This window comes from Bolinopsis microptera, chromosome 9 (assembly GCF_026151205.1).
Source record: "Bolinopsis microptera isolate Bmic1 chromosome 9, MBARI_Bmic_1.0, whole genome shotgun sequence".
In the NCBI taxonomy this organism is placed as follows: domain Eukaryota; kingdom Metazoa; phylum Ctenophora; class Tentaculata; order Lobata; family Bolinopsidae; genus Bolinopsis; species Bolinopsis microptera.
Window position 1 is genome coordinate 5,411,433 of NC_087080.1, and position 20,099 is coordinate 5,431,531.

Sequence of the window (20,099 nt, forward strand, 5' to 3'; positions counted from 1 at the left end):
TGACTTTAAACCCGTTATTTAGCCTGCTGTACTACGATAATCGCATAATATGTAATGAATAAAACCTCTCTGAGTCTGTACCGTCAATCGTGCTAATCTGAACCGGCCTACCTGGATTACCATCTACCTCTTCTTTTCCTCAATAATTAGAGTTAGACCGAGTTGTGCAAGAAATGTGATTTATTGTTATCATTTTAATGACGGATTTGTCTGTACTAGTAACCATAAGTCAAATAGGAAATCAGATAATAATGAGTGATTATAGGTATGGCCACCATACTGCTGTGAAGAAGCCGTCTAGAACTAGAAGCCACCATATGGCTTCTGAAAGACCACCATACATTTGACCTCGAAGTTCTTTGTGGGTAGTATTTATCAATTTATTTCGCAACGAAACAGAACCTTTAAATTATATCGTTCTACCTTCGATACGGTAGTGCTCGAACTTTTTGCTTTGACTAAAGATTTAAATAGTACAACGATGCGCCAAAAACTGATTTAAACTGTCCGAGTAGGATAATCTATTTCTTAGGCTGATAATCGTCGAGACCATTAAATGATTATATAGTTTATCTGCAGTGCGCAGCTGGTAAATTTTATTTTGAAATTGACTATTTTATGAAGGAAAATAATGCTTTTCAGTAAAATCGAAAATCAAAAATATTAACAGTCCGGTTGCGATCATTCATCTATTACTTTATTATAGACAAAATCTGTCATTGTTAAGCAGGTCTTGTATCACGTTGTGACACCCACGGTCGTTTCACGATACAGGTGACGATACATTGTATCACGTTGCGACCCCCACGGTCGTTTCACTATCGTCCTGACGATACAGGGGGAGCCGCGCACTCCGTGCGCGGCGGGTCATACAACGTATGACAAAGCAGGTCATAGTCCGGCATAACTTTGTAGCGCGATGCACTACTGGGTCGCGCCGCGCATCAAATAATTCTTCTCGCAACCAATCTTCGGTAGATCGGCGAGATGCACCACTGTGCCTCACCGAGCTGCGAAGGATTGACATCGTGAATCAAGGCATAACTGTGCAGACGTTTGTGTTTGTGGATTACTTGTGGAATATAGTATCTAAAATAATAACTTGACGATTAGAAAATGACTCATCCTGCATCTGCGGCAATGTCTTGGATCGGCACAGTCAGAATTGAGCACAAGGTTTTTTGTTTGTTGTTTAGTACCGCAATATTAACTAAGATTTGGTGAATAATATATATTTTATTTTGACCCGTGATGGTTGTAAACCAATTTTCAAAATTATTTATTGGGTGTACTTTGTATCACGTGGTGACCCCCACAGTCGCTTCACTTCGACGATAGTCGATACAGGGGGAGCCGCGCACTTCGTATGACAAGGTGTACTTGCTAACATCTTGTTACATTTGTTAATGTCAATTTGTCCTTGATAAATGAATATATCTTCACTTCTCTTAAACTAATAATAAAGATACGTTAACAAACCCAAACTAAATTGCATGATGAAAAAAGTGCCACGCCCTATTTAAGGGTGTTAACTATTAAATGATAATGCTTGTAAAAATTTCCGATTTGTCAAAGAAATTCTATAGGTCGAACGTAAGTGTATAAATAGATTCATGCATAATTATGACAAGAAGTTCGATTGTTGTTCTGAACTGATAGCAAATGGTAAAATAGGTACCAAGAAGATTTAATGGTCCCATTTTCTGTAAAACATTTTATTTGTTTTGTAGAATGGCCTATTCTTGTGTCATACTTGGCTTAGAAAACGCTGTCTTCTTTCGTTTCTGATTGTCTCACAAAATTCATCTACTAGATATAAATTTGATCATTACTGATAAATAGAGTTCTGATATCTATAGACTTATCAAGCCTTTTTTATGATCCAAAATGGCAATATCTGGTCTCTGAAAACCACAAATATTGACTTATCCGCGGGCGCGGAACGTTTTGAGTGAACTTTGTTAGTCCAGACCATGTGGTTCGCCGGTGCTAAAATTATCACAGATAACTAACGCGCATTTAGGAGACGCGCAAAAGTTGAAATTGTTATTACGGTTTGGGCGAGCGATTTAGAAAGAGCCTGTTGACCATTGTTAATGATCTGGCCCGGCGCGCGCTACTTCGTAGCACTTGCCATCGCGCTTACCTGGGGACCCCAGGCTATTATGTTCATTAACATATAACGAATAGAGATTAGGCGGAATGACAGGCTGAGCGCGGCCCAGTAAGCCATCGCGCGCTACTTCGAAGAAATTTAGACGAGCAACATCCGTCAAGTGTATTTGGAGTACTGAAACACTGTTAGTGTTAGTGTTAGGACTTAGTAGTAGTATAGGAAAGGACTGTTTTGCGTTTTGCTCCTGTGTTTTGTTCTATACTGTTCATATTAACAAAGGCTACTCACAACGTGTCACGTGAGCCTCCCACATTCTGGGATGCTAATTATGTCCAATCATAATTTTTTCCTAAAAATATTTATTCCTACACAACACATGATATACTCTCATTGCCTCGCTTGTATCGTTTTGCCTTGTCATACGTTGTATGACCCGCCGCGCACGAAGTGCGCGGCTCCCCCTGTATCGTCGAAGACGATATAGTGAAGCGACCGTGGGGGTCGCCACGTGATACAAGTTTTGCCTGTATAAGTATTGTATAAATATTCAGAACTGATGATTGATTGACGATGTCAATCCTTCGCATCTCGCCGATCTGCATACGTGGTTGCATATTATATGTGTAGTGGTTGCGAGAAGCATATTTGATGGTTGCGAGAAGCATATTTGATGCGTGCGCGACCCAGTAGTGCATCGCGCTACAAAACTGATGATTAATCACTCTACACTCGACTGTCACGTGACTTTTTCAACCCGTTCTCTAGCTGGCCCTGAAAGACTATTCGAAATCCTATCCCTCTAGTCTGATCCCAACCCTAACCCTAACCCAATCCATAACATTAACAAAAGCATATGCTGAAACCCTAACCCTAACGAGAAATTAGACTAACTTCCTTATACGGTCATATCACGTGATCAAGACAGTTTTTCGCCAATATCTCGTCAGGGGAGCATTTTACAACTATGTCATGGGGGTGATTCGGAATCAGCGTCCGAAAATACATCCATTGAAGTTGGTTTCAACTGTCGGGGGCCCTTTTAGAACAATCTCGAAGATCGACTGTAGAGTGATTTAGCACGCTCGTTTAAGAATATAATCATGATCAAAGAGGCTTTTTGACTTTAATAACTTGAGTTCAGGTCTATGAGTATGTATTTTGCACGATTGACGGTACAGACTCAGAGAGGTTTTATTTATTACATATTATGCGATTATCGTAGTACTAGTAGTAGTACAGCAGGCTATCGGTTCGATTTTAAATGTGCCTTTGGTGCAGTTTCTGTGAAAATCGATAAGGATGTACTGTAAGTGTAATTAATTATGAAACTCTAATATCCTGTGGTTCACGTTTTTCAGTTTCACTTTCAGTCCTTTTATTTATTTCAATTTAATAATTCCTGATTACTAAAATCTGCCGAGATTTACTGAACTCCAACTACAAATATTGGTGATTTTAGTATTCTTGAAAGCAAAAATTCACGAAGTTTTATAAAAAAAAGCATTTTTCTCCACGTTTCATGAAATTTGATAACTTTTGGCGAAAAAAATTTCGAAAAAAATGGAAGTGAAAAATTTTCGAAGTTTTTCTAAAAACTTCTTTACTCCGTGTTTAAGCTATTCTAATCATTTTGAGCCAATAACACAAATTTTAAAAACTAAATTTTTGCTAATTGATAATTATCTAATTAATTGATTATCTGAGGTAAAAATTGTCTCTACAAAAGTTTTTCTTCCTGATAATATGAACATCCTTGATTAATCTGCAACTTTCTACGATGTTCACAACTAAAGATATTTGACAAACAAGAAAGGTGGTAAAAAGTGGTAAAGTGGCAAAAATTGGCATTAAGACACGTGGAAAAGTTTGGAAAAGTTGGTCAGCCGTAAAGGGCACCTAATGAGACTCAAAAACGTCAAAAATCCTTAGAAAGCTTCTTGTTTTTTCAGACGGATTTTTTTGTACTAGATTTAGAACTGGAAGGCTCGAGATTCCATAAAATCACATGTTAAGAAGTAGACATCAAATACTTATTTTTCCTACTACAATGGCTTCCACTTCCAGTATTCATGGGACTGTAAAAGGCACTGCCACTTCTCACTAGGCAGCTTCAAATGTTGTTGTTTTTTCATTGGGAGTCCGAGTCCGAATGATATTCGGAATTATAAATTAGTGGTATCAATTCTGGATAAAATATGTATTTTCAATATGACATTTTTACGACTGATGTTAACAATGAAAAAAAAAACACGTACTTTTAATTAATAAGAATTATAAAAATCTTATCATTCAAGAACTTTATTTTAGAATATTCTATTTCCGGTTATCCACCTATGCTAGAATAACACTCTGAAATTCATTTTAAAGTCGCGGTTAATCTTTATCAGAGCGCCATAAAACCATTTATGAAGATAGTTTACCCTGTCTGAATCTTAATTAAATTACTTATTGTTTAAGTCACGGGATAGTATAGTCTGAAAATTTTATTTTGTCTAATATCATGGCAATCAGTAATAAGTCAAATATACAAGTCCATATATCAAACAGTTTAACTTTGAAATATTATAGTATAAAAACATGGAGTTAAGCAATTGTTTCTATAAAATGAAAATGATAAATCGATATAAAACTAAATCTTTGTAAAAACATTTTAATATACTCTGGGTGTGGGTTAGAAAATTTTAAATGTAAAATGTCTACAAAGGTAATATTTGTACAGTAATATTAAACATCGTCTAAAATTGTCCTATAAAGCTATAAAGCATAATATATCTAGTACGGTTAAAGTTGCGTTTGTGTTATGAATGAATCCTATGTACAAGTTAAATTAAAATTATGGTAAAAATGTAAGGATTATAAAATATCTCTCGCGTCTGACTCCAAGCCTCAAGCTCAGCTTGAGGACACATAATATTCACTATCGTTAACAGGGCATTCCATTAATCATAGAACAAGTCCTCACACTTTCGTGTTGTTTGAGTGTCACAAATATGATCTCCTAAATTACTCATGTCATCAAAATGTCACATAATGCCATCAAAATGCATACCACGTGACATCATATAGCATTCCATGGGTAAATTTTACACATTATTGGGATTGTAACATTCTGTGTCATCGGGAAGCTCTGCTTCTATTTTCTCCAATGTTAAGATCTCCTCCCGCATCATCTAAAAATGATTTCGAATTGAAAAATTAAGTACGACATGATTTTTTAATTTAGAGTTTTTTCTTTCAAACTACAGTGGCAATCAAAAGTTTAACTGAAAAGGCTTCTGTGGAGTGTGGACAACTATGAAAATAATTCATAAACTTTACCAGTATTTGTGATCTGTAGTAAGCTATCTTATCATCTTGATCCGAAGATATCTGCTTCATCTCAGCTATTTTATCGTCAATGCCTGAAGAAATTTATCAGATCAACCAAGATTTATATTTGAAAATATTAAACTAAATTATTCTATAAGTTAATTTCAATATCATTGCGGGTGTTTGCTGTTTTACCAACAACAAAAAACAATCAATTTACATTTTTGGACACCTCTAGAACATTCTATTTATTCGTGATACAGTATAACAACACTCAGTACTCTACTCACCAGCCTCGTCCATCTTCTGGTCCGCCTGAGTGAGCTCGTCAATGAGCTCCTGGAGTCTGGCAGCATCCAAACTGTCAATATCATCCAACTGTCTCTGTAGGTTCTTCAGCTTCCTGTCCCCTGCATCTACAGTGCTCGCTGCAGGTTTTAGCAGTTAGAGCTAATAAATAGATTAGTTCTATAAATAGATTTCTTATCTCTACATCATAGATGTAGGGTTAGAGTTAAGTATTCTGTTAATACTGCTTCATGTCTAATTCCATATCTTAGATGAAGCTATGCTCATGAACTTACCAAAACTGTTGGCGTTAGCCTTGCTATCAGCAGCCTTCTTCAGGACCTCCTTGAGTAGGGAAGTGCCGTTAGCAGCCTCGTTCCTGAGCCGTCTGACCTCCTCTAGAGCAGCCGCCACGTCCTCATTGAGAGTCTCCGCGTCGTCAGCCGCTGTTTGGGAGCCACCGAGCAACTCACTTATTTTACCGGTGACCTGTGGAGAGGAAACGTGGTGTGAACATTGTGTTATTTGTTACAAAGTAAGTCCGTGTACACTGCTGGGTACTTCAAGAGTAAGATGATGTTACCAAAATGAGGGTGAACTGGTAATACAGGAAACGTTAAAACAAATTACCTCTCTAGCATTTTCCAGAGATGACTCCAGATTGCCTTTAGCAGACTTTATGGAATCCAGAACCCCCTCCATATCTCTCTTACCGTCTCCTAATTTCTTACCAGCAGCTTGCACCTGAAAATTAAGAAAAATTTAATTTTCCATACTCATTTCAACATAGGTGTGGCAGAACTGATCCGAGTGGTAGATCACATTAACAGTAATTTAAAGAATAATAAGCACACAACGTTAGTTGAACTGTCCTTCTTAAGTACAAATAAAGTTAAAACGATTTGTTCATAATATGAAATGAAATCATAAACTTGACATGGAGTATAAAATATAAATTTACCCAATTTTGAATACTAACCTTACTCTCTGCAGCATCCAGAGCATCTTCCAAATCATCAAGCTCGGCAACCGCGCTCTCAGCTTTACCCTTAGCCAACTCCACCTCCCTTTCAAAGTTCTGAAGTACTTCCAATAGCTTCTGAGCGTCTGAAGGGTGATCAAATTAAAGGGTGATCAAAACGTATTAATACGCTTTTGATCGACGACATTTTTAAGAATCCAATTTTTAAAATTTCTCGTATAAATGATCTTTTGGACAACAGTACCGAAAGCTTGAGGGGGTTCTGTAAAGATATAATTTACACGGTACAATAGGTTAAATATCACCATGTTCCTGTGCATGTGCTCCCCCAGTCCCTCTCTGGTTGATATACACCACTATACAGGAGCTTAAATAGGGCCCCTTATACCGGTTAGGGGATGCCATCTGTTCAGGTGGTGTAATATGGAGCGTTCAAAAGTCCTTATTATTTGTTACAGTAAGAAGAGTTGTGTGGTTCCTGAGCCAGGTGCGAGGCTCCAAATTGGCAGTTTCTGTGCAGACATATTATAGGTCAACTTGTTGAACGTTTCGTAACAATTCAATTTGTCAATTTTGAACAATTCGATCTGTTTTCTTATCCTAAATGCGCCTATTGATGTTTATGAACAATGATTATTGATTATGAACTATAACAATACGCTATAAACGTTTGAATCGCTATTTTCAGAAACGTTAAATGACTGACACTTATCATGAACCTCTCGACCTCCCTTTTTCTCTTGACAATGCCCATCATCCCTACCATCAGTAACACAGAAGTTCAGTGGAAGGAGATTGAGACCCTTATCAAGACGTACCTGTGTACCGGAGACACTAGCTGGACCTCAGATGACAAAATCTCACCACGCCTCAAAATATGTGTCAAAGCTCCAACAGACCTGTTCTGTGACAGACCCATTAGCTTGGTGGAGTATTATGATTTGATGGTGAGTGTTTGGGCCACAATGAGTCAGGGTGAGAGAGGTGATTTTACCAGATGTACCAGTGAAGCTTTAGATTTCACCACTAAAGTAATGTTTTGTTGTCCTCAGCTGAAAGTGTTCTTGAAAGGGCTAATGTCGATATCGAGTGAGGTACTATGCGAGGGGGGCAGTGAAATGGCAGGACTTCAAATTCAATATTGCAATTTTGTGAAGTTTGCATCGAGTGATGAGGGAATAGAACAGTTTTATCTGTTATTCGAACCATTTTGTTCAGGATGCATATATCCTTTAGATGATAGTATGGTGAAGAAAAGAAGTATCAATGAGACTACTTTGGAAAACCTTATTCTTCAATTCACACCCGATGAGAAGGCCGCAGATACCACTATAAACGATTCAACAAATCGATTTAACTTTTTTAAATCCTGGTATACGCCTCCCCCGGTCCAAGCTATCCAGATTAATCCTGGCACAATGAAAAACAAGAAATTGATCCGACGAAGAAAGGCCCCCGGAAAAATCAATGAAATACATAACCCGGTCCGGTCAACTGATGGGGAGAAACGACAATATGACCAGCTGAGTTTAGTGCACGTGCTAGATCGGGAGAAGCGACAATATGACCAGCAGAGTTTAGTGCACGTGCTACAAGATTTAACATGTGGGAGGTGGGAGGTTCCCCTGCCGGGCAAGGATGAAGGGATGTCCTTGCTGAGCGCTATTGTTGCTTTTGGTAAACTTGGATGCTGCTTCTTTAAGATTCTCTTGTGATTCGGTGGTTGCTTTGTTTGATTATTTTAATATGCCACGACTCAAGCCTCACCAGTCCGTTCCCGAACTATAATATCAACTTTAATTAAACCCATTTCACCATCATTAACAATCCACATGTTTGAGCAAAGTTTACAAATGTACCCACCATTAATGAGTTCTGCACATTCCTGAACAGCCTGCTGACTCTGTAACAGTGCTTCGTCAGCTTTAGTCTTCAGTTGTGTCATACCAGTGTCTGCTTCCTCTCCCTCTGCAAGCAAACCTTCAGCTGTTTCAATCGTACTGTCAGCTGTTTTCTTCATCTGAAGGGGAAGAATTATTTAGCAATTCTACGTATCAAAGAATACAATTTTAAAATAAAACGCATTGAAACGATTAAATTATTGTTTCTAAACTTTGGTTTACTACCATGAATGTACCACTTATTTCCCTACTACCACTTAGAGGCTCTAGCAGATAACATATATACAGGGTGGGCCAAAAGTCAGTACCCATACGTTGGCCTTTATAGCTCAGTCACTGAGTGCCCAATTTAAATACTTCTTTCTGGTATGACTTAGTACCACCACTGGTTCGAGGAATTTGTCAACTCGAAAAATATTCGCGTTAATTTTTTTCAAATGGAGGTTCATTTTCACATTTATTTGATAGTTTGGATAGTCGGATCAAGCTCAATATTATTGAATTGTGTTTGGCCATTTAAATTACGTTTATCCTGAAAGAATTAGAACTGTAGCTTCTCAGATGACCGAGATATGAAGCATAACGAGTTTATTCATAACGTGTGATCAGGTGGTTTACCTAATCACGTGATAAGGTGCCCCCTTTAACAACCCCGTTAAACATTATGGGAATTGTTAAGGGTGCCCAATTAAGGTGTCGTGTCACGGTGTCACATAATCACCCAGTCAATATTGTTAACGAGATACAGAAAATGCTTGATAACTTCGTCATTTCTAATCTGTTTTGCCTCATGTTTTCAGATCATAAATGCAACATTTGATAATCTACCGTCTCTGAAAAAAATTAGGCGTTCAGCATGTTCAGAGAAAACAATATAGGTGTTTTAATATTGAATGGGCGTGGTCTAAAATATTCGAATTTTCAAATTTTGACGACGGAATCCTCGAACCAGTAAGTACAGTATGCCATCTGCAAAGCAACAGCTCTCAAATATAAAACACGGCGGAGCTATTAAGGCCAACGTATGGGTACTGACTTTTGGCCCACCCTGTACTTATAGCGAATGTCTAACTTTTTTATAGACGTTTCGTGTAACCCTTTTTCTTCAGTACGCGAATGCGTGCCGCGTTTCTTTAAAGTCGGTTGATGCATGATTTGATGAGGGTTGATATTAAGTTAACATTTCGTTAAGATGTGTTACTTTGTGTCAGATCTTTTCAGCTTTGCCGACTTGATAAAGCACAAGGATTATTCTGTTATTAACGGCCAAACGATTGAGCGTCTATGCTTGTCTTACAATTAAATTATTTACGACGTTGATAAGGAGAAAAATGCCTAGTCAGTTTATTCCATTTTTGTCCCCAACATAAGCATTGGGAATAGACTAAAGCACTGAAAATCATACAATGGAGCTTTTCAACTTCTTTGTTCAAGTGACATCAAATTCCAAAGACAAATTCCATAGAAGAAGCAGTCCATTGTATTGCAACCTATCCAGGGAATACTTGTTGGTCTCAGATAAAAACAGTGATAATTTCTCCTGTTTTGTTTTCAAGATAATTCTGGCACTCGATGCTTTGAAAACTTGTGGCGTTTCTTGCACTGTTACTATACAATTCTGCAAAATAAAAGATGATGTTTGATTGGAAAAAGATTGGTAAGGAAGTCGGAGAAGCGGCCGAAAAGACAGTCGACATGGTATCAGACACACTGGAGGACACAGGCTTAAAAGAAACATTTGATGAGGTTGTAGACATAGCATCAGATACACTTAAAGACACAGGCTTGAAAGAAGCAGTTGATAATGTAGTGGATACGGTGGTCGACACAGCAGTGGACACATTTGGTTTAGCGATTGACAAGGCATGGGAAACTTTCCTAAAGGTACTCGGAAATTTGCTAAAAGAAGAGTCCAGTAGCAACCCAAAACTGGATACCGCCTTTGGGACCATTTTCATCATAGTAATGGTGATCGGAATACCAGCCAACTTGATCTGCTGTTACTACTTCTCAACCCAAAAAAGCTCTCATGAGAACGGCACCTACTTCAAGAGGATCTACACTCTGATATCTTCGTTAGACTTGGCAATCTGCATCCTTCTTTTCCCGATTATTGAAGGTCTCTTGTTTCAAGGACACAACGAATCTCTGCTTTTCCACGAAAAAGGTTTCTGCTATAGTTGGTATGCAATCTGGGTGGTGTGCCAAGAAATGGTTATCTTCATGGTGGCCATGTTGAGTGTCTCAAGGCTTGTTTTCCTCAAATACCCTCACCTTGAAGCTAAACCTAACAGCGCATGGATTATTCCTGGAACAGTGGCAATATTAGTGGCCGTCACTCTCTTCATAGCACCTCTTGCAAGCTCCACCGCTGCAGTTAAATACAGACCTCGCTACGGAACCTGCCAAACAAAGGGAAAGGTGCACTCGTCCAGCTTGTCACAGCTTCTCAATAAAATCAGAGATAAACGAGGAGCTGATCTCCTGACTGAAGCCCCGGTCATGTTCCCCATATACGATGGTGACAATTCAACTTCCGAAGAACAAAACAAAACATCCGAATCATCTCTTAACTCTCTTGGAACCCCTTCTCCGGCTGATACAGTGTCTGGTGATCATAAGTCTGCTGCCCTAATCCAAGAAGCTTCACATTCAAAGATAATCTTAGATACTTTGAAACACCCAAAAAAAGGACTGGAGGTATCACTGAAAGAAGCAAACGAGGGTCTTCGACAAGCCCAAGTAACTTACAATAATCACAGGACCATTTTTCTGCTGAGAACAAGTTTGTTCAGTCTGCCAGTCTTGCCTATATTTATCAGCTTCATCCTCTGCTGGATTTTTCTGAAGAGAGCAAACGCCAAGGCTAAGAAGACCAATGCGACTGTGATGAAGCATGGCCAGGCTTCGAGCACGGTACTGATTGTTACACTGGTATATGTGATTTTTAATATACCGGCCCTAATTTTTTCGGTATTCGTATTCTATCACTATACCAATGAGAGGTCCGTTTCTAGCAACTTCTTTACCCACTTCATCAAAGTTATTTCAACGGTTCAAGATATAACAGTCCCTGAAAGCATTGAAATCTGGAACTGGGATACAGATATATTGAGAGCTGCCGAAAAAAGTGTAAACTTCGCAGACGATTGGTTGGAATCGGAAAAAGAATTGATCTATTACGAAGATATGTTTGCATCTGCGTCCTTCATCCTTCTACCAGCTCTCAACAGCTGTTTGAATCCGGCCATTTTTTTCTGGAGGCTCCAGCCTTTTCGAAATTTTATCAAGAATCGCTTCAGGCATCCTCGGTGAACAATTAAAACCGCGAAAAGAATATGCAGTTTGGACATTATGAATACGAATAAACAATTATTAATACAGACATGCAGTTTTTATATAGAGAAGCAGCGTTATTTTGAATTGGACTCTTTCCTAATATTATCCTTCGTTTTTTTCCGGATCTTTCTTTCATATGTGATTGTTTTACTTATAATTTAAGGAATAATTCAATCAGTTTCATTATTTTTTATTTAGTAGAACTAGTTCAGCTAATGTACACCCAAATATAGCTAATCAACAAATCGGATAAGAGTTGATTCAGGGCGCGTCCATGTAACGTCTGTTGTAGAGTGGGAGCTCACCCACCTTCAATGACAATGTCTGATTTGGCTGAAATCTTTGAAAAATAGGACAATAGCTCGGATGATCTATTGACAATGAAACACAATAACTCCTTCTAAAGCTAGCCCTACCAACGTCAAGCTCATGGTTTGCCTGGCTAGTATTGAATAGTCAGGTACGCATGCCACTACTAGCCAGGGAAAGATACGCTGGATGAACGATGATAACAATTTTAACATTTTACTCCTGGTTTAAAAACATTAATTTCATCCATTAACTTTTAACTTTAAAGGATGAGGGGACCTTAGAATTTACTTGCAAATATTCGCGTTTAAGTCCTGTGAAAATGTGTAGAATCAAAAAATACGCCGGACTGTGAAATCGATAATTCGTGCAATATCACGCCGCGCTCCTATTGGCTGATAGCAATTTTGGGCTGTGACGTCACTTATGTGTTAAGACCAACGTGCGCGCGCACCCTTTGCTCGTGTCAACATGTTGTTCTGTTCTGTTTTAATTACGTCGTGTTACCTTTGGCGTTTGCGAGAGCGGTATCTTTGGTTGCACTGAATTAGTCTAAGTTACGAATAATTCTCTTTAATAATAATAGTTAAATGTAACTCAGAAAGGCTTTCTTGTAGTTGTAGTAGGTATTTCTATTTATAAATAGCTAAGATAAGTAGCATCCGCTAACTAAACCACAAACTGCTATTTTGTTTTGACTTGTTTGAAACCCGATATGGACACAATTAAAAAGAATGTATGATGTAGTAGAAAACATTTTACTAGCTGGCCCTTGGCGCCTCTAGTCCTATCTGAGTACGCACGTGCGGTTTGACACTGCGCGTGTACCGGCCTTTAGTTGTACACTCATTTATAATTTACCGTTTTAGTTTGCTGTGACTTGAGTGTAAAGCGTAGCGAATGTGGATGTGTTCGTCTGCTATGCTTGGTATAATATTTCTTGGTGTAATAGTTGCAAATCTTGCTTACCTTATAAGTAGTGTCACATAGTGAGTTAGAACTTAAAAGCTTGGTGCTTGTCCAACTGGAATGAAGACATGCATTTCATACCTACCCGATCCATTTTCATTAGGACCGTGTTGTGTTGATATGACATGTTGATATATCAACTGTGGTACGAAACAGGGAGTTGCTAGGTGTTACGTTGGGAGCTATAAATATACATAATTTACATGCCTTTCTGTGTGACTTCAATCTTATTCCAGGTGTATCTCGGCTCATGGTTATCGTAGGGTGATAATTCTTTTTTCAACCGGTCATAAAAAGTCTCCTCTCCATTGGTTATAGGCTCGTTAGTATCGTAAATTGTTAATTTATTCTTAGTAATTTAGTCGGCCCGCACGCTCATTTTACCTGTATTTCTATATGCGCGGATCAGAGCAACTCACATAATTGACGTCACAGGTTCAAATTGTTTTGGCTGGATATCTCGGCGCGCGAACGAAATACAACTTTGCGGATTTCACTAAAGTGGTTTATATTTATTTATTTAATACTTTCAACACTACTATATAACAAATAATTTTAGGCATGTACGATGGCATGACGGGCTAGGAAGTACAGCCGATCTCCTGGTATGCGGGTACGCTGGGGTTCCTGAAGTTCACCCTTGAGTTAGGCTCCTCTCGCCCAGTGCTTGCACTGGGCAGCAACACCCTCAAACACGCTGTAAGTTGATCTTCTACTTTGATTTTATCCATAATTTTGCTTTCAATGATAACATTTGATGTTAGTCACACATTTACAACTCTGATATTGCCCCTCTTATCATTATTCTAGCTAAAGTTTCACTGGCAAAATTTACTTACGCTTGGCAAAATTTACCTAGAACCACTTGTACCATTACCCATTTTCTCTTGCCCTTTCTCCTTCAGGTAGTGTTCAGTGTTGTGTGTGGTTGCCTACTCTGGGGTGTTATGGATGGTTCCCCGGCGAACTTTGCTGCCAGACTCGACAATCTCTGATAATAATGATAAACCTTGAAGAGATTTTCGACTATGTTAAAGCTGCTTCAATTGAGGATCTGCAAAATATCCTCAACTGTGTCCAGAACGAGCTCCCTAAGCGTGAGGGAAAGGTGGACAACTTTGTTTTGCACCTAGAGGACTTCTGTGGTGATGATGTCCTCCTTGATGCAGTATGGGTGGAGTGTGGGTCCTTGAAGATGAACCCTGGGGGGAGAAACAAGGCTCAAACCGCTTGGTTATGCTCGCAGGATCAGGCCTATACGTACCCGGACACAAACCCAGTACACTCACCACAGGATATCAGTAGTTTCCCTAACATCAAAAGGCTGCTGAGTCTCGTTAACTCAAGCACAGAGATAACTGGACCTTTGGACTCCTGTCTGGTGATTAAGTATAATAACAACCAGGCCAGCACCTCGTTACACCGTGACGACGAGACACTCATCGATCAGGAGAAATCGATATGCTCTTTCTCCCTGGGGTGTGAACGGACACTTGAGTTTTACGAGGGTACAAAGAAGAATCCTAAATGTGCCAAAGCGATAAGGATGAAGAACAACAGCCTTGTCGTAATGAGGCCTGGGACACAGCAGAATCTGAAGCATCAGGTGCGTGCAGAGCTGGCTACTGGTACGGAGGGGGATGGTCAAGACCAAGTGCGATACTCCCTGTCTTTTCGCGCAATCGTGAAAACTGGTAGCCAGGCCAGCTCTGAAACCAACAGTGCCAGTGAGACTAGTACACCTGCTTGTGGCATTAAAGTCAAAGAACCTGTGCAGAAAGTCACGTTGGTTGCTGGAGACTCTTTTGCTCAGAGATTGGACTCGGACAAGCTGGGAAAAGGGAAAGTCAAAGTCGAGAATGTTGCACAAGGTGGAGCAAAGATGGACAAGGTCCAGAAGCAGCTTGAGGACTATTCTGCTGCACATCCTGATGTTCAGGTTGATAAACTTTTAATTAGTGTTGGTACGAACGATATTAGACGGGTAGAGGATGTAGGCATAGTTAGAGGGCCTCTGAAGCAACTCTTTAGTAAGATATGCCAATTATTTCCTAATTGCAAGGTTTATGTTCAATCTTTATTGCCATTACCCTTAACGTCTGATGATGATAGATTAACAAACAAGAGGATAATAGACTTTAATAGGATTTTATATAATGAATGTGTATTCAGGAGGTTCTTCTTTATGGATGTCTTTTATCCCTTCACTAAATTCAAGAGAACTTATAAGGAACCCGTTAGGAGATTTGACCCGTTATTTGAGAGCAATGGTATTCACCCCAATCCTCAGAAAGGAATGGGGGTGTTGGCTAGGTCTTATATTCGTGCCATACACAGTAGATATTTTAATCCCTTTGTATATCAATAGTTTAACCTGAGCTGTATTATGGACCTTGTATAGCTAGTTATATGCAGATGTAGTCTGGCAAGTATACTTACCTGTAAATTACCATGATCGATTTAGTAACATATAGATTTAGAGTTGGAATGTTTAGTGGAAATTCTTTCGCAAGAGCCATTAAACATCAGAACCGTAGACGTGGTACAGGTAGTATCTTTGACATTTTAAACAGCTGCATTGATCCTAGCTTCTTTTTATATATATTCTATGTTTTATTCATATGCCATTTCTCACTCATCATCATCACTAGTGCGGGGGTTAGTGGGTTGGCTTTTTCTAGAGTCACATATGATTGCCGAGCCTTTGTACCAACATATCCAGTGCCTAACCTGTGCCGATATTTTACTGTATATTTCCTTCTACACTTAGCAAATATGTATTATTTCCGGAATGATTATAGTTTCGATGGCCTTTACAATTTCTGCCATGTTACAATTTATAGGAATTTAAACTTTTTATCTACTGGTAGAGCTGGCATTGCACTAACTGGATGCATAATTTGGTTGTTCTTGTTGAATGGTATTTTGATAGTTTTTGTAAATCCTGGAATCGTAAACCCAGGTCCCCCTCCTATAGATATTATGTTGGGGAATAGTAAGGTATTGAATGTTTACTTTCAGAATGTTCAAGGCCTTATTCCCTTCGGTGAGCTTAATAATGCCCACCCAATGCTTGATAACACCAAATGTCTTGAGCTTTCAACTTATTTTAATGAGGCAAATATAGATATTGCAATACTTAACGAAACTTGGTTTAAAAACTCCATAGCTGATAGCGAATTCCTGCACCCTGATAAATATAAGATATTTCGCTCTGACAGATCTAAGAAAACTCATCCACCTGATCCCTCTAATCCGACCAGGTTTAGGAGAAATGGTGGCGGGGTCATGATTGCTGTGAGAGCAGACCTTCAATTATCTTCGAAAGAAATCCGACTTAAAGAGGGGGCAGAGATTCTTGCTGTGGAGTTTACAACATCAACGGGCATTAAATTTGTTATCTGTACATGTTATCGTGTTGGTACACTGGGCTTTGCAAATCATGAAAAAATTCTTGGATCTCTGAAAACTCTTCTTCGGAGAAGAGGGCTAAGCAAAGTATTTATCCTGGGAGATTTCAACCTGACTGGAGTCTCCTGGTCTACCTTGGCCGGCTCCTGTCCTATTGAGCAGATTTTTGTTGAATCTTTTGTAGACCTTGGCCTTCGGCAATGTGTACTTACACCCACACATTGCAAAGGCAAAACACTGGACCTTTTGCTCACAAACTCTGAGTCTAATATCAGTGACCTAATGGTAGGTGAGCGAGATAGCGTCTGTAAGTCTGATCATTTTCCAATCAACTTTAAGATCAACATTAAGGTAAATAGGAAGAAGCCGGTTAAGCGTATGTGCTATAACTATAAAAACGTGAACTGGGAGAGGCTAAACCATGAACTCCGGCACACAGACTGGAATGCATTGCTTAATGGCACAGAACCTGAAATTGGGTGGAAAAAATTTAAAGAAAAACTTTTTAATATCACTGACAAATTCATCAAGAAATGCTCAGTTAAGACAGATGGACAAGATCCATGGTTTGACTCAGAGTGCTATGATGCATGGCGCAAGAAAATAAGACTGCATAAAGATAGACATAAAAGCGATAGAGCCCAAATAGCATTCTCCCTTGCCAGGAAAAACTTCAAAAATGTGGTTGCTCAAAAAATGCGAGAAACATTAAATGAATCAGATGATAGCGCTCTTGTAACAAAAAAATTCTGGTCATATGTAAAATCAAAAACAGCTAGTCAAAGAATTCCTGAGTTTGTAAGCTACAAAGGCATTGTCCGCAACTGCCCAGAGGACCAGGCCAACTTATTTAATGGCTTTTTCTTTGAGCAGTTCTCTGAAGCATCATTATACGACATAGATATTGATTATTCAAACGATTGGCGCTTTGATATTGCATTTGACCACCAAAGGGTTCGAAAAATCCTTTCCAATATTAACCCTAACAAAGCTTATGGGCCTGACGGTATTCATGGGAAACTTTTGAAAAACTGTGCTGTTGGGCTTGCATACCCATTATCACTATTATTTCATTCATGTTACAACATTGGGACATTACCTAGGGAGTGGAAACTGGGACACGTTGTACCCATATATAAAAAAGGTGATAAACACGAGGTTTCAAATTATAGGCCAATATCCCTTACATGCTTAATCACCAAAGTTCTTGAACGCATAATTAAAGATGAGTTACTTGCACTTACTAACGGCATGATCAACGATAAACAACACGGTTTTCGAGCTGAAAGATCATGTGCAACTAATCTTGTAGGTCTATGTGACAGCCTAGCTCTCTCACTGAATGAAAATATGAGAACAGATGTAGTCTACTTTGATTTTGCCAAAGCTTTCGACTCAGTTAACCATGATCTTATATTATTTAAGCTAAAGAGCAAATTTGGTATTGATGGGAGGCTACTGAAATTCATCACTGATTATCTAAGAGACAGGCAACAACAGGTCTTGATAAGTGGTAAGTTTTCTTCCATGAGAAACGCCCAATCTGGTGTACCACAAGGGTCAATTTTGGGACCTTTGTTGTTCATTATGTTCATTGATGATATATCAGTGGGGATTTCACCTGGCACACAACTGTCACTGTATGCCGATGATACTAAAATTTGGCGTGAGATTGTTTCGGAGTCTGATATCCTGCGACTGCAGAAGGACATTGATTATCTCCATGACTGGTCACTTTCTAATAAAATGAGATTTCATCCCGACAAATGTAAGGTCCTCACCGTCGCAGGAAGGATATCCGAAACAGTTTCCCTCCTTAGTGTCCTACCACTCTTTAACTTTGTATACTCCATGGGAAGAATCGCACTTGACTATGTCGATCATGAAAAGGATTTGGGTGTTTTTGTGACCAAGAATCTCGACTGGCAAGACCAGTGCTCTAAAGTCCTCTCAAAGGCCAACCAAAAATTAGGCATGGCAAGGAGAAATTGCTATTTTGTTCAAGATGTAAATCGTCGTAGAGTACTGTATCTCACTTTAATGAGAAGTCAATTTGAGCATTGCTCAGTTATATGGAGACCGGTCACAAAATCCCAGATAAGCAAGCTGGAGGGCCTCCAAAAGCGTGCTATTAAGTGGATTCTTCGCGAGGAGTATATGAGTTATCCACCATCCACATACATTCAGAAATGCAGACAGCTTAAGATTATGCCCATAGAAGACCGCTTCGACTTTCTTGACCTTATTTTCTTCTTTAAAATTGTGAAGCAACATATTCCTGTCACTTTACCCTCATATTTGCAACCATATCAAGGCCACTCAAGGTTAAGAAATAGCCACATGGACCCCTTATGTTTTGTAAGCTCGATCTTACCACGAGCAAGCTCTAACGCTTTTGCTAAGAACTTTTACTTTAGGACCCATTCCAAATGGAATCATATTCCTCTAGATATACGTGAGATAGAGACTATTTCTGAGTTCAAAAGCAAATTGACCTCCTACATGTGGGATAAAATTATGCCGGAGGACTTTGATTATGATCTAGATTTTTCCCTCGAGACAGAGATGTGAAGCAGTTTACCTAAAGCTAACAATATGTTCATAAGGAGCTTAAATCCCTGTTGTCTGTATTTCTCATTTCTCATTTTAGTGCATGTCATCACATCATGGATTTCACTTTATTATATGATTTGATTGCTTTTGATATTTTTGTGTGTTTCTATTTGAAATTCTATTTAAAATTTAAGATTTTCGTGGGCCCATACTTGTGCAGGAGGTGCATTTTGCTCTCAACATCTGTGTTTTGGTGACCCTCAGGTCCTTTGATTACATACATTTTGTCCTAGAAAATCTGATTTTATCGGAGTCTTATACTTTTGAGAAAATTTAATGTTGTTCATTCATTGTGTAAATTTGTATGTAATTGATCGATTTGAAAGATTTCAATAAAAAAAAATTAATGTAATAAAAGGATTTGCACGAGAAAAAAACTTTTTCTAAGGTCCCCTCACTTTTAAGCTTTTAAATTTAAGCTGCGCAGTTAAACACGGTTACATTCATTGAAATTACTATTAGTGAGCTGTCTTATCCATTGTAATCTGTGATAAACTGTGATAAGCTGTGATAAGCTGTGATAAGCTATGATCCGTGCGTTTACACTCAGTATACATGATAGTCGGTACGGTACTGTACATCATGCTTTCCGTTCAGAATAGACACATTGATTATCTAAATGAGCTTCAGCTGTCTTGAAATTTAGATTATATTCAAGGCAGTTATGTATAATGTTGCGGAGTGAATAAATCTGATCAATGAATGACCTGTTCTTCCTAAACCCACACTGATTATCTCGTATCTTCTAAACCGTCACTCATGCATTCTAATATGTTAATTTGATACATTTTAGATGCTGTAGATCTAAGAGTGAATCAAGTAAGTAAAGTTAGATGTTGGTCAATAAAAACTTCTTGTAATC

The 20,099-nt window shown here is 38.7% G+C and overlaps 2 protein-coding genes across 30 annotated transcripts in view; one reads left to right on the forward strand and one right to left on the reverse strand.

The window, feature by feature from the left end:
* Window positions 1-4,651: 4,651 nt before the first annotated feature.
* LOC134820336 (laminin subunit gamma-1-like) overlaps window positions 4,652-20,099 on the reverse strand; it is a 42,287-nt gene continuing 26,839 nt past the window's right edge. For both annotated transcript variants that reach the window (XM_063830586.1, XM_063830585.1), the window contains 7 exons: window positions 8,559-8,715; window positions 6,693-6,820; window positions 6,344-6,457; window positions 6,010-6,202; window positions 5,716-5,853; window positions 5,435-5,517; window positions 4,652-5,286 (listed from right to left, as the gene is read on the reverse strand). In XM_063830586.1, coding sequence (XP_063686656.1) covers window positions 5,200-5,286; window positions 5,435-5,517; window positions 5,716-5,853; window positions 6,010-6,202; window positions 6,344-6,457; window positions 6,693-6,820; window positions 8,559-8,715 — 900 coding nt within the window. In that variant the 3' untranslated portion in view covers window positions 4,652-5,199. The remainder of the gene's footprint in view (window positions 5,287-5,434; window positions 5,518-5,715; window positions 5,854-6,009; window positions 6,203-6,343; window positions 6,458-6,692; window positions 6,821-8,558; window positions 8,716-20,099) is intronic.
* Window positions 13,741-20,099, forward strand: part of LOC134820337 (far upstream element-binding protein 1-like) — a 71,927-nt gene continuing 65,568 nt past the window's right edge. For all 28 annotated transcript variants that reach the window (XM_063830587.1, XM_063830613.1, XM_063830588.1 and 25 more), the window contains exon 1: window positions 13,741-13,776. In XM_063830587.1, coding sequence (XP_063686657.1) covers window positions 13,775-13,776 — 2 coding nt within the window. In that variant the 5' untranslated portion in view covers window positions 13,741-13,774. The remainder of the gene's footprint in view (window positions 13,777-20,099) is intronic.